The sequence below is a fragment of the Brienomyrus brachyistius genome, unplaced genomic scaffold (genome assembly GCF_023856365.1).
Source record: "Brienomyrus brachyistius isolate T26 unplaced genomic scaffold, BBRACH_0.4 scaffold37, whole genome shotgun sequence".
In the NCBI taxonomy this organism is placed as follows: domain Eukaryota; kingdom Metazoa; phylum Chordata; class Actinopteri; order Osteoglossiformes; family Mormyridae; genus Brienomyrus; species Brienomyrus brachyistius.
In genome coordinates this window covers 1,555,212-1,568,246 of record NW_026042312.1, presented here as the reverse complement: position 1 = coordinate 1,568,246, position 13,035 = coordinate 1,555,212, and the positions used below count along the sequence as shown (strand labels likewise).

Below are 13,035 nucleotides of genomic sequence, written 5' to 3'. Positions count from 1 at the left end.
TGCCTGTGCACCTGCCCGTTCTGTCTGACGGGGGCATAACCACACCTTTTACAGTGGGGTGGGGGTGGCAAGGGTGCCTGGGCACCTCCCCGTTCTGTCTGACGGGGGCATAACCAGACCTTTCACAGTTGGGTGAGGGTGGCAAGGGTGTCTGGGTAGCTGCCCCTTTTGCACGACGGGGGAGAAGCAGACCTTGTTCAGTGGGGAGGGGGTGGTAAGGTTGCCTGGGAAACTGCCCGTCTTGTCTGATGGGGCTTAAACCAGACCTTTTACAGTGGGGTGGGGGTGGCATGGGTGCCTGAGCATCTTCCTATTCTGTCCAACGGGGGAGCAACCAGACCTTTTACAGTGGGGTGGGGGTGGCAAGGGTGCCTGAGCACCTGCCCATTCTGTCTGACGGGGGCATAACCAGACCTTTCACAGTGGGGTGGGGGTGGCAAGGGTGTCTGGTTAGCTGCGCCTTTTGCACGACGGGGGAGAAACAAACCTTTTTCAGTGGGGAGGGGGTGGCAAGGTTGCCTGGACATCTGCCCCTTTTGTCCTATAGGGGAGTAACCAGACCTTTTACAGTGGGGTGGGGGGTGGCTAGGGTGCCTGGACATCTGCCCCTTTTGTCCTATGGGGGAGTAACCAGACCTTTTACAGTGGGGTGGGGGTGGCTAGGTTGTCTGGGCACCTGCCCCTTCTGTCCGACGGAGGAGCACCAAGAACTTTTACAGTGTGGTGGGGGGGTTGTAAGGCTGCCTGGGCTCCTATCCGTTCTCTCTGACGGGGGCATAACCAGACCTTTCACAGTGGGGTGGGGGTGGCAAGGGTGTCTGGGTAGCTGCCCCTTTTACACGACGGGGGAGAACCAGACATTTTTCAGGGGGGTGGGGGGTGGCAAGGGTGCCTGGGCACCTGCCCGTTCTGTCTGACGGGTGCATAACCAGTCCTTTTACAGTGGGGTGGGGGTGGCAAGGGTGCCTGGGTAGCTGCCCTTTTTGTCCGACGGGGGTGAACCAGACCTTTTACAGTGTGGTGGGGGGGTTGTAAGGCTGCCTGGGCTCCGATCCGTTCTGTCAGACGGGGGCATAACCAGACCTTTTACAGTGTGGTGGTGGTGGGGGGTAAGGGATCCTGGGCACCAGCCCGTTATCTGACGGGGGCATAACCAGACCTTTTACAGTGGGGTGAGGGTGGCAAGGGTGCCTGGGTAGCTGCCCCTTTTGCACGACGGGGGAGAACCAGACCTTGTTCAGTGGGGAGTGGGTGGCAAGGGTGCCTGGGCACATGCCTTTTCAGTCTGACGGGGGCATAACCAGACCTTTTACTGTGTGTTTGGCAGGCAAGGGTGCCTGGGCACCTGCCCATTCTGTCTGACGGGGGCATAACCAAACCTTTTTCAGTGGGGAGGGGGTGGCAAGGTTGCCTGGGAAACTGCCCGTCTTGTCTGACGGGGGCATAACCAGACCTTTTACTGTGTGTTTGGCAGGCAAGGGTGCCTGGGCACCTGCCCCTTCTGTCCTATGGGGGAGAAATCAGACCTTTTACAGTGGGGTGGGGGTGGCAAGGGTGCCTGGGCACATGCCTTTTTTGTCTGAAGGGGGCATAACCAGACCTTTTACAGTGTGTTAGGCAGGCAAGGGTGCCTGGGCACCTGCCCATTCTGTCTGACGGGGGCATAACCAGACCTTTTACAGTGGGGTGGGGGTTGCAAGGCTGCCGGGGCACCAACCCCTTCGATCCTACCGGGGAGTAACTACACCTTTTACAGTGGGGTGGGGGTGGCAAGGGTGTCTGGGCACCTGCCCCTTCTGTCCGACGGAGGAGCACCAAGAACTTTTACAGTGTGGAGGGTGGATTGTAAGGCTGCCTGGGCTCCTATCCGTTCTCTCTGACGGGGGCAGAACCAGAACTTTTACAGTGTGGTGGGGGTGGCAAGGGTGTCTGGGCACCTGCCCGTTCTGTCTGACGGGGGCATAACCACACCTTTTACAGGGGGGTGGGGGTGGCAAGGTTGCCTGGGCTCCTGTCCGTTCTGTCTGATGGGGGCATAACCAGTTCTTTTACAGTGGGGTGGGGGTGGCAAGGGTGCCTGGGCACCTGCCCGTTCTGTCTGACGGGGGCATAACCACACCTTTTACAGGGGGGTGGGGGTGGCAAGGTTGCCTGGGCTCCTGTCCGTTCTGTCTGATGGGGGCATAACCAGTTCTTTTACAGTGGGGTGGGGGTGGCAAGGGTGTCTGGGCACCTGCCCGTTCTGTCTGACGGGGGCATAACCACACCTTTTACAGGGGGGTGGGGGTGGCAAGGTTGCCTGGGCTCCTGTCCGTTCTGTCTGATGGGGGCATAACCAGTTCTTTTACAGTGGGGTGGGGGTGGCAAGGGTGCCTGGGCACCTGCCCCTTCTGTCCTACGGGGGAGTAGCCAGACCTTTCACAGCGGGGTGGGGGTGGCAAGGGTGTCTGGGCACCTGCCCGTTCTGTCTGACGGGGGCATAACCAGACCTTTCACAGTGGGGTGGGGGTGGCAAGGGTGCCTGAGCACCTGCCCCTTTTGCACAACAGGGGAGAACCAGACCTTGTTCAGTGGGGAGGGGGTGGCAAGGGTGCCTGGGCACCTGTCCGTTCTGTCTGACGGGGGCATAACCAGACCTTTTACAGTGTGGTGGGGGGGGGTTAAGGGATCCTGGGCACCTGCCCGTTGTCTGACGGGGGCATAACCAGACCTTTCACAGTTGGGTGGGGGTGGCAAGGGTGCCTGGGCACCTGCCCGTTCTGTCTGACGGGGGCATAACCAGACCTTTCACAGTGGGGTGGGGGTGGCAAGGGTGCCTGGGCACCTGCCCGTTCTGTCTGACGGGGGCATAACCAGACCTTTCACAGTGGGGTGGGGGTGGCAAGGGTGCCTGGGCACCTGCCCATTCTGTCTGACGGGGGCATAACCAGACCTTTCACAGTGGGGTGGGGGTGGCAAGGGTGTCTGGGAAACTGCCCGTCTTGTCTGACGGGGGCATAACCAGACCTTTTACAGGGGGGTTGGGGTGGCAAGGGTGCCTGGGCACCTGCCCGTTCTGTCTGACGGGGGCATAACCAGACCTTTCACAGTGGGGGTGGGGGTGGCAAGGGTGTCTGGGAAACTGCCCGTCTTGTCTGACGGGGGCATAACCAGACCTTTTACAGGGGGGTTGGGGTGGCAAGGGTGCCTGGGCACCTGCCCGTTCTGTCTGACGGGGGCATAACCAGAACTTTTATAGTGGGGAGGGGTGGCAAGGGTGTCTGGGTAGCTGCCCTTTTTGTCCGACGGGGGAGAACCAAACCTTTTTCAGTGGGGTGGGGGTGGCAAAGGTGCCTGGGCACCTGCCCGTTCTTTCTGAAGGGGGCATATCCAGACCTTTTACAGTAGGGTGGGGGTGGCAAGGGTGTCTGGGAACCTGTCTATTCTGTTTGACGAGGGCATAACCAGACCTTTTACAGTGGGGTGGGGGTGGCAAGGTTGCCTGGGCACCTGCCCGTTCTGTCTGACGGGGCATAACCAGACCTATTACAGTGGGGAGGTGGTGGCAAGGGTGCCTGGGCACCTGCCCCGTCTGTGCTATGGCGGAGTAACCAGACCTTTTAGAGTGGGGTGGGGGTGGCAAGGCTCCCTGGACTCCTGCCCGTTCTGTCTCATGGGGCATAAACAGATCTTTTACAGTGGGGTGGGGGTGGCAAGGGTGTCTGGGCACCTGCCCGTTCTGTCTGACGGGACATAACCAGACCTATTACAGTGGGGAGGTGGTGGCAAGGGTGCCTGGGCACCTGCCCCGTCTGTGCTATGGCGGAGTAACCAGACCTTTTAGAGTGGGGTGGGGGTGGCAAGGCTCCCTGGACTCCTGCCCGTTCTGTCTCATGGGGCATAAACAGATCTTTTACAGTGGGGTGGGGGTGGCAAGGCTGCCTGGACTCCTGCCCGTTCAGTCTGATGGGGGCATAACCAGTTCTTTTACAGTGGGGTGGGGGTGGCAAGGGTGCCTGAGCACCTGCCCGTTCTGTCTGACGGGGGCATAACCAGACCATTTTCAGTGGGGTGGGGGTGGAAAGGGTGCCTGGGCACCTGCCCCTTCGATCCTACCGGGGAGTAACTAGACCTTTCACAGTGGGGTGGGGGTGGCAAAGGTGCCTGTGCACCTGCCACTTCTGTCCTATGGAGGAGTAACCAGACCTTTTACAGCGGGGTGGGGGTGGCAAGGGTGCCTGTGCACCTGCCACTTCTGTCCTATGGAGGAGTAACCAGACCTTTTACAGCGGGGTGGGGGTGGCAAGGGTGTCTGGGTAGCTGCCCTTTTTGTCCGACGGGGGAGAACCAGACCTTTTTCAGTGGGGTGGGGGTGGCAAGGGTGCCTGTGCACCTGCCACTTCTGTCCTATGGAGGAGTAACCAGACCTTTTACAGCGGGGTGGGGGTGGCAAGGGTGCCTGGGAACGTGTCCATTCTGTCTGATGGGGGCATAACCAGTTGTATTACAGTGGGGTTGGGGGGGGTTAGGGTGTCTGGGCACCTTGCCCTTCGATCCTATCGAGGAGTAAGTAGATCTTTCACAGTGGGTTGGGGGTGGCAAGGTTGCATGGGCACCTGCCCCTTCTGTACTATGGGGGAGTAACCAGACCTTTTACAGTGGGTTGGGGGTGGCAAGGGTGCCTGGCCACCTGCCACTTCTATCCTATGGGGAAGTAACCAGACCTTTTACAGTGGGGTGGGGGTGGCTAGGGTGCCTGGGCACCTGCCCTTTTTGCCGGACGGGGGAGTAGCCAGACCTTTTGCAGTGCGGTGGGGGTGGCAAAGGTGTCTGGGCACCTGCTCGTTCTGTCTGATGGGGGCATAATCAGTTCTTTTACAGTGGGGTGGGGGTGGCAAGGGTATCTGGGCACCTGCCTATTCTGTTTGACGGGGGCATAACCAGACCATTTATAGTGGGGTGGGGGTGGCAAGAGGGTCTGTGCATCTGTCCTTTATCTGACGGTGGCATAACCAGACCTTTTACAGTGGGGTGGGGGTGGCAAGGCTGGCTGGGCACCTGCCCGTTCTGTTTGACGAGGGGCATAACCAGACCTTTTACAGTGGGGTGGGGGGGGGGGTATGGGACCCTGGGCACATGCCCGTTCTGTCTGATGGGGGCATAACCAGACCTTTCACAGTGGGGTGGGGGTGGCAAGGCTGCCTGGGCACCTGCCTCTTCTATCCTACGGGGGAGCAACCAGACCTATTACTGGGGGTGGGGGTGGCAAGGGTGTTAATTATTTAACAAATCAAATTTCTTTATTTAAATATATTAATAATAATTTTATTTACTTTAATCCACTGAACCAGGACATAATTATATTTTCCAGTTTTTTTCAGTCTGTTATGTCTCTAGTTAAATGATTATTTTATACACTGATTGACAGTCATTGTGTCAGTTATGTTCAGCTGCAGTAATACAGTGAATTTAACTTAATCCAGCAGACTGTGGTTTCATTATGTTACTCAGTTATGCTTTGGGTGACGCTGAAGCAGGACATTAATAGGACAGAACAGAAAGCCTTTATTGTCATTGTATAGGGAGGAAATACTGTAAATGGACATAAATATATAATATATAAAATGTACATATACAGAAGGGGATAGCCCCCCCCAATCAGGATTACATTTAATTACATTTTAGTCAGAGAAAAAAACGTATTAAACTATATTTTTCATGTTATTCAGCTCACTGAAGACAGTTATTTATTTTTTGTCAAACATACAGTCCTGTGCAAAGGTCTTAGTCAGTCCAAAGAAATGTTCAAAGCTGTTTATCTGGGTAGCAAGTGTACTTTGGCTTAGAACAAAATACACAATTTAACATTAGAACGTGTGTAAATTAAAAGTAACACAATAAAAACTAGTAATAATTTCTTCTGTTTCCTAAAAAGTTACTGATATCTAGTTGGACGGCTAGATGAACACCGCTTCAGTTCCCAAACTTCTCCTCAGGGGCAGCTCAGTCGTTCCATGATTTTGTTAAATTTCACCAACAGCTGAATTAAATAATTAAATACATCAGTTTAAAAGGTCAGTGAGAGATTGACTAGCTGTATGAGGTGTGTTAGTGGCCAAGTCAAAAAATACATGGCTGCACTGGACGGTCACTGCAAATACTAGGATGATTTTAGCAGAGGTTCTGAAATGGCGAAGCTGACACACTTTGACAGGCATCATATCATAGTTTTACACCAACAGGAGGATAATCTAAACATCATTTTCTTTGTCTGCCTCAGACTTTTGCACAGTTCTGTACATTTCAGAGTGAAAAGGATTATAAAGGTTAAAAAGCAGAGATTTTACCTTTTTGCAGGAGAACCAGCAACACGTCACAGTGACACTGAGGAGTCACTATAAACATAAAACCCTGGATAGAGGGACTCAGTGAATGAGGAGGTGAATCTGTGCAGGGGGGTCAGTCCATCAGAGGAGACTCTGTAGAAGGACAGAGCACCAGCCCCCCAGTCCAGATACACTCCTACTCTGCGGGAGCCTGAGGGCTTTATGGGTATGACAGTCTGTTTATTATTGTGCCAGACAGAGTATCTGTCAGTATAACAGTACAGACACCATGACTTGTCATTGTACCCAAGCCCACAGTCACTCCCTCCTTCCCTCCCGATCCCTTTATAAGTCACTCCTATCCAGGCTGCACGTCCATCCCACTCAGCCTCCCAGTAACAGCGGCCAGTCAGACTCTCTCTGCACAGAACTTGTTCCCAGCTGTCAAATCTCTCTGGATGATCAGGATATGGCTGCTCTGCCCCCCATGTCACCTTCCTGTTCCCCCCTGACAGAGACAGGAATCTGTTTGCTGTGTTGGGGTCCAGCGTCACCTGGCAGGAGTCTGTAGGCAGGAGGAAGAATTATTAATCCCATCAGGCCGCCTGTACTTTATGTTTCTGTACGATATAAAAACAGCACAGCTTCCCCTAACGAAGCGGGAACTGAAGTTTATGAAACATAAAGAGGGCGCGCGACGGCGGCGGGAAGAGCCGCCAAAATGGGGCGCGAGCTAAACTAACAGCTTAATTAATTTAATTAAAAAATGACAAAGCAGCGACATTCATCAGACATATTCATCACAAGCATATTTACCACAAAACGGCACCAGAGATCAATACTAAAGTCAGTGTCTTTCCTTCAAACCGCTAATTCCGGCGCATCCGGCTCGAAAATGGCCATCAATAACAGAATATTTAAGTAATATTATTACACGTTTAAAGTGATATTTAATAAACATTTGGATCTGGATTCTGATATAAACGATGATTCCGGCACAGATCGTGCGCGCATCATAAAAAACAGGAAGGTTTTCATTAATTCAGAAAAATATTGCTCTGAAAAACGGGATTATTATCTCATTAATTCGGAAAAACAGAATTAATTTTTCCCAGATGAATGCAATACGCTTCCATAGAGAACCGCTTACCGCGCGCGTGACTGTAGATGCTGCGCCGCTACCGCGAGGCGTGAGCCCCGCATCTCGCGCACGCACGCGGCCGCTCTAATCTGTTAACATGGGCGCCGAAATGAAATTTGATATTTTCCGCCGCACATCCAGTGTGTCCTGGGCGCTAATTTCTTTTAGCACCGTGGATCAGGAGAACTTTTTAATATTCACGAGTGAAGCCCTACACGATTGGCTGGCTGATTAATATTTATGAGAGGGGCACTACCTCATTGGCCAGTTAACATCGACTTGTGCTGCCTGTTTCTTCTACCTAAAGCAGGGGTGTCCAAATCCAGTCCTGGGGGGCCGGTGCCCTGTGTAGCAAAGTTCTTTCCCTGTTCCACCATAAATAATTCAGCTCAAGAGCTGTGTGGTTATTAGCACAAGGAGATGAATCAGGTGTGTTAAATGAGGGGAAACCCAAAAATGTGCAGGACTCTGGCCCTCCAGGACTGGATTTGGGCTCCCCTGGTTTAAGGGATTCAGTGACCAATCAGTAATATTCTCTCATGAATTTTAAGGAATGTTCCAGAACCACCCTGTAAAAATGCAAATTCACATTTTGCACTTGAGGAGAGAGTCCGGTCTCACTGCCTACAGGTGCCTCCTTAGGACAATACTAACGAATCTCTCACAGAAAACACATACACTCACGGCATCCGCAAAAAGAACAAATGCAAAGGATTCTTTTTTTGTGAAATTAAAGATGTATAACTAATTCAGAATATATGTAACCATCCTACACTCCCACACAAACACCAAGATAATACAAGCAACTATAAAGCATTAGTAAAAAATATTTTTAAAAACGATTAAATGAATTCATAGTGTTTTTGGTGATGATTCTGATTTTTTGTTTCGCGTTTGGATGTTTGTCTAAAATGACATGAAACTCACCTAAACACAAACATGGAAATCCATCTACACACAGTGCAAAAAGCCACACTCATCACAACAATTGTGTGAATACAACCATAACATAGTATTCATGGCATTATTAATAAAAACAACAACATGCAAAGACACTTACATTTCTGTAAGCCTGGTCTGGTCCTGCACTCTCCACCGTAATCCACACTACAGGAGAAGCAGAATGACATAGTACTACTGCTGTATCCATTTATTAATTGGTGCCTCTTCTTCACATACATGCATAAGTATCTGTAGCGTGTCAGACACACACTCTGTACTCACTTCAGCTTCTCCAGTTTACAGCTGGGATCCTCCAGTACAGCAGAGAGCAGCTTCACTCCTGAGTCTCCTGGGTGATTGTAGCTCAGGTCCAGCTCTCTCAGGTGTGATGGGTTTGACCTCAGAGCTGATGCCAGGGAAGAACAGCCTTCTTCTGTGACTCTACAGCCTGACAGTCTGCAGAAAGATGGAAAAAAAAATCCACAATAAATAAGATCACCTGACCATTACAAGCATTACTTTTAAGCAAAAGTGACTCCTCTAATAAATATTTCAATAATCACGCAAAATTAACATCTTTTGAACATTTTATAAGAACCTATACTTCTCAGAACCAGATCCAGTTGATATAGAATCATTTAAAAATAATCTAGACTTACCCATATTAACCAATGAAACAGCAAATGCCCTTGATGCCAGAGGTGGAGATTTCAGGTCCAGAGAGTACAAATCCAGACCAAGATTTTGTTTCAACCAACCAGATGAATATAAAGAGTCACAGTCACAAAGACTCAACTGGTTTGTTGAAACAAAATCTTGGTCTGGATTTGTACTCTCTGGACCTGAAATCTCCACCTCTGCTTGATGCACCATTAACATCAGAAGAACTCCATAAGGTCCTCAACCAAATGCCTAACAACCAATCGCCAGACCGGATGGTTACCCTGCAGAAATGTATAGGCCATTACAGTGTTATTGAAACCTGATAAAGACCAAACACAACCCTCCAGTTACCCGCCATTACAGTGTTATTGAAACCTGATAAAGACCAAACACAGCCCTCCAGTTACCAGCCATTACAGTGTTATTGAGACCTGATAAAGACCCAACACAACCCTCCAGTTACCCGCCACTCTCATTAATGAATAACTTGAAAATCATTACAAAAGCTCTCGCCACTCAGTTACAGACAGTCATTCCTACTATAATCCATCCTGATCAGACAGATTTCATCAAGACAAGACAATTATTATTTAATTTAGTCTAGACTGCTCAGCATACCCACACTAAAACCATGATTACATCATTAGATGCAGAAACTGCATCTGACAGTCAGTTGGACATTCCTCTTTAATACATTGCATAGATTTGGCTTCGGAGAATCGTTCACCCACTGGGTTAAAATACTGTACACCTCAGCCAAAGCTACAGTGTCACAGATGGGATGACATCACCTGCATTCACACTCCGACGGGGAAGACGGCCTGCATGCCCACTCTCTCCTTCACTGTTTGCCATCTTCATAGAAACAATTGTGGCAGCAATACGACAGAACAGTGAAATAAATGGAATTCATACTAATAACAACACAAAATTAATCTCTATGCAGATGATATCTTGCTGTTTTTACGAAACCCTCAATATATGAAATTTTAATTTTATTAATACCTTTTCAAAATATATCAAACTACACAATAAACTTGAAAAAAAACCCATAATATTCTCACTGTCTGAAGATGCCTGGGAATCAGCTGATCAGGATGGTCCATTTCACACTGGAAATATCCGGTACTTGGGTATCTACATCTCCCACAGGCTGTCAGACTTGGTTACCCTCAACTACACCCCCTTACTCAAAACAATAGATGAGTCTCCCACTTGAATCAATAAAAATAAAATTACTCGTCCAGAATAATTTCAGAAAAATTCTTTCAAACTCAACTCATTAATGTCACATTTTTGCTAGAAAAACAAAAGCGCAACATCAATCTGTCACGGGAGACGGCAGCGATCGCGGGCAGAGCGGCGATCGTGCGGGCAGGCGAATAAGAAGCAGGCAGACAGCCGAGAATCAGGGCAAACAAGGGGTTTAATCTCAAAGACGAGGGCACGAACATCGACTGACATCAATGACAGACAAGGAAAACTGGGGAGACCAGGACTTAAATGCACAGGACTGATTAAAAGCAAACGGACACAGCTGGGTGCGATCCGGGAAACACACGTGGGTAAGCAGGGGGCGTGGTACACAGGAGGAGCGGACGAGCCGGGCATAACACAAACATTCCACATTACAGAAAAATAAATCTCAAGGTGGATTACAAGCTCATTTTTCTTAATTATTACTTAGCAAATCAACTGCAAGACTTAACTAAATGGTCACACTACAGCAGTAACAGCAGCTCATGGTTACAGCAGGAGCAGCTGTACTGTAAAAATCTCAGACATGCAGACTTACTCAAAATTTCATTAAAGAAACAAATCTGCTTTAACAACACAGTGCTGCCATTTCCACAGCACTGACAGCCCAGTGGAAAGCCAGTAAAATCACTAACTGTAATCTCAGACCCTGTAAATACACGCCAATCTGGAATAATCTGGACTTCCTACTTCACAATATCACTATTCACTATCACTCACGGGGACAGAAAGGGATTACACATCTCCACTTCCTTTTCAGTAACAGTCATTTCATGACATTCAAAGACTTAATCCATAAATACGAGTTGAGAATATGCAATTTTTCTAATATTTACTAACTGAATCCAGCATCAAAACCAAAATGGACCTCACACATAATACACTGAATCCTCCTCAGATGAGATAACATTCTGCAACTTAAAAATAAAAAGAAACCTCTAGAATATATAATCCTCCATCTGCGACAGACACATTGATATTTGTACCAAAAATTAATTGGAATAAGGACCTTATCTTTTCCCCCAGCTCTGATTTCTGGATGGACGTCTGCAACAACATATTCACAGTGACAAATACTGGCCTTCAGTTCAGTACAAAGTAATTCACATAAAACATGTGACTCAATATAAAAAGTAGTCAGTACTGATACCTGCTCACAGTGTACAATGGGTGTCACCGATAATTATCTGCAAGCTATGTAAGTCTGTATACCTGCTCACAGTGCACTATGGGTGTCACAGATAATTATCTGCATGCTCTGTGGGCCTGTATACCTGCTCACAGTGTACAATGGGTGTCACAGATAATTATCTGCATGCTCTGTGGGCCTGTATACCTGCTCACAGTGTACAATGGGTGTCACAGATAATTATCTGCATGCTCTGTGGGCCTGTATACCTGCTCACAGTGTACAATGGGTGTCACAGATAATTATCTGCATGCTCTGTGGGCCTGTATACCTGCTCACAGTGTACAATGAGTGTCACAGATAATTATCTGCATGCTCTGTGGGCCTGTATACCTGCTCACAGTGCACCATGGGTGTCACAGGTAATTATCTGCATGCTCTGTGGGCCTGTATACCTGCTCACAGTGTACAATGGGTGTCACAGATAATTATCTGCATGCTCCGTTGGCCTGTATACCTGCTCACAGTGCACCATGGGTGTCACAGGTAATTACTGTATGTTCTCTATAGATGAAAGATCTGGACTGCAGACAGGCCAATTCAGCACCCGGACTCTTCTCCGACGAAGCCATGTGCTTGTAATATCTACAGTATGTGGTTTTGCATTGTCCTGCTGAAATACACAAGGCCTTCCCTGAAACAGACGTCCTCTGGAGGGGAGCATGTGTTGCTCTAAAACCTTTATATACCTTTCAGCATTCATAGTTCCTTCCAAAACATGCAAGCTGCCCATACCGTATGCACTTATGCACCCCCATACCATCAGAGATGCTGGCTTTTGAACTGAACGCTGATAACACGCTGGAAGGTCTCCCTCCTCTTTATCCCGGAGGACACGGCGCCCTTCATTACCAACAATAATGTCACATTTGGACTCGTCTGACCATAGAACACTTTCCCTCTTTGAAACAGTCCATTTCAAATGAGTCTTGGCCCACAGGACACGACGGCGCTTCTGGACCATGTTCAGATATGGCTTCCTTTTTGCATGATAGAGCTTTAGCTGGCATCTGCAGATGGCACGGCGGATTGTGTTTACCGACTGTGCTTTCTGGAAGTATTCCTGAGCCCATTTAGTAATGTCATTGACACAATCATGCCGATGAGTGATGCAGAGTCGTCTGAGGGCCTGAAGACCACGGGCATCCAATACAGGTCTTCGGCCTTGTCCCTTACGCACAGAGATATCTCCAGTTTCTCTCAATCTTTTGATGATGTTATGCACCGTAGATGATGAGATTTGCAAATCCTGTGCAATTTCACGTTGAGGAACATTGTTTTTAAAGTATCCCACAATCATTTTATACACTCTTTCACAGATTGGAGAGCCTCTGTCCATCTTTACTTCTGAGAGACTCTGCCTCTCTGACATCCCTTTTAATGCTAATCAGGTTACAGACCTGATATCAATTAACTTAATTAGTTGCTAGATGTTTTCCCAGCTGAATCTTTTTAAACTTTCTTGCTTTTTCAGGCATTTGTTGTCCCTGTAAGTCCCGACTCCCGACTTTTTTGGGACATGTAGCAGGCATCAAATT

At 49.0% G+C, this 13,035-nt stretch overlaps 1 protein-coding gene across 1 annotated transcript in view; it reads right to left on the bottom strand.

Annotated features, from left to right (window-relative positions):
• Window positions 1-5,527: 5,527 nt before the first annotated feature.
• The window catches only part of LOC125722275 (NACHT, LRR and PYD domains-containing protein 3-like), a 43,602-nt gene continuing 36,094 nt past the window's right edge, over window positions 5,528-13,035 (bottom strand). The window contains exons 11-13 of the mRNA XM_048998475.1: window positions 8,671-8,844; window positions 8,507-8,553; window positions 5,528-6,870 (exon numbers count right to left, since the gene is read on the bottom strand). Coding sequence (XP_048854432.1) covers window positions 6,353-6,870; window positions 8,507-8,553; window positions 8,671-8,844 — 739 coding nt within the window. The 3' untranslated portion in view covers window positions 5,528-6,352. The remainder of the gene's footprint in view (window positions 6,871-8,506; window positions 8,554-8,670; window positions 8,845-13,035) is intronic.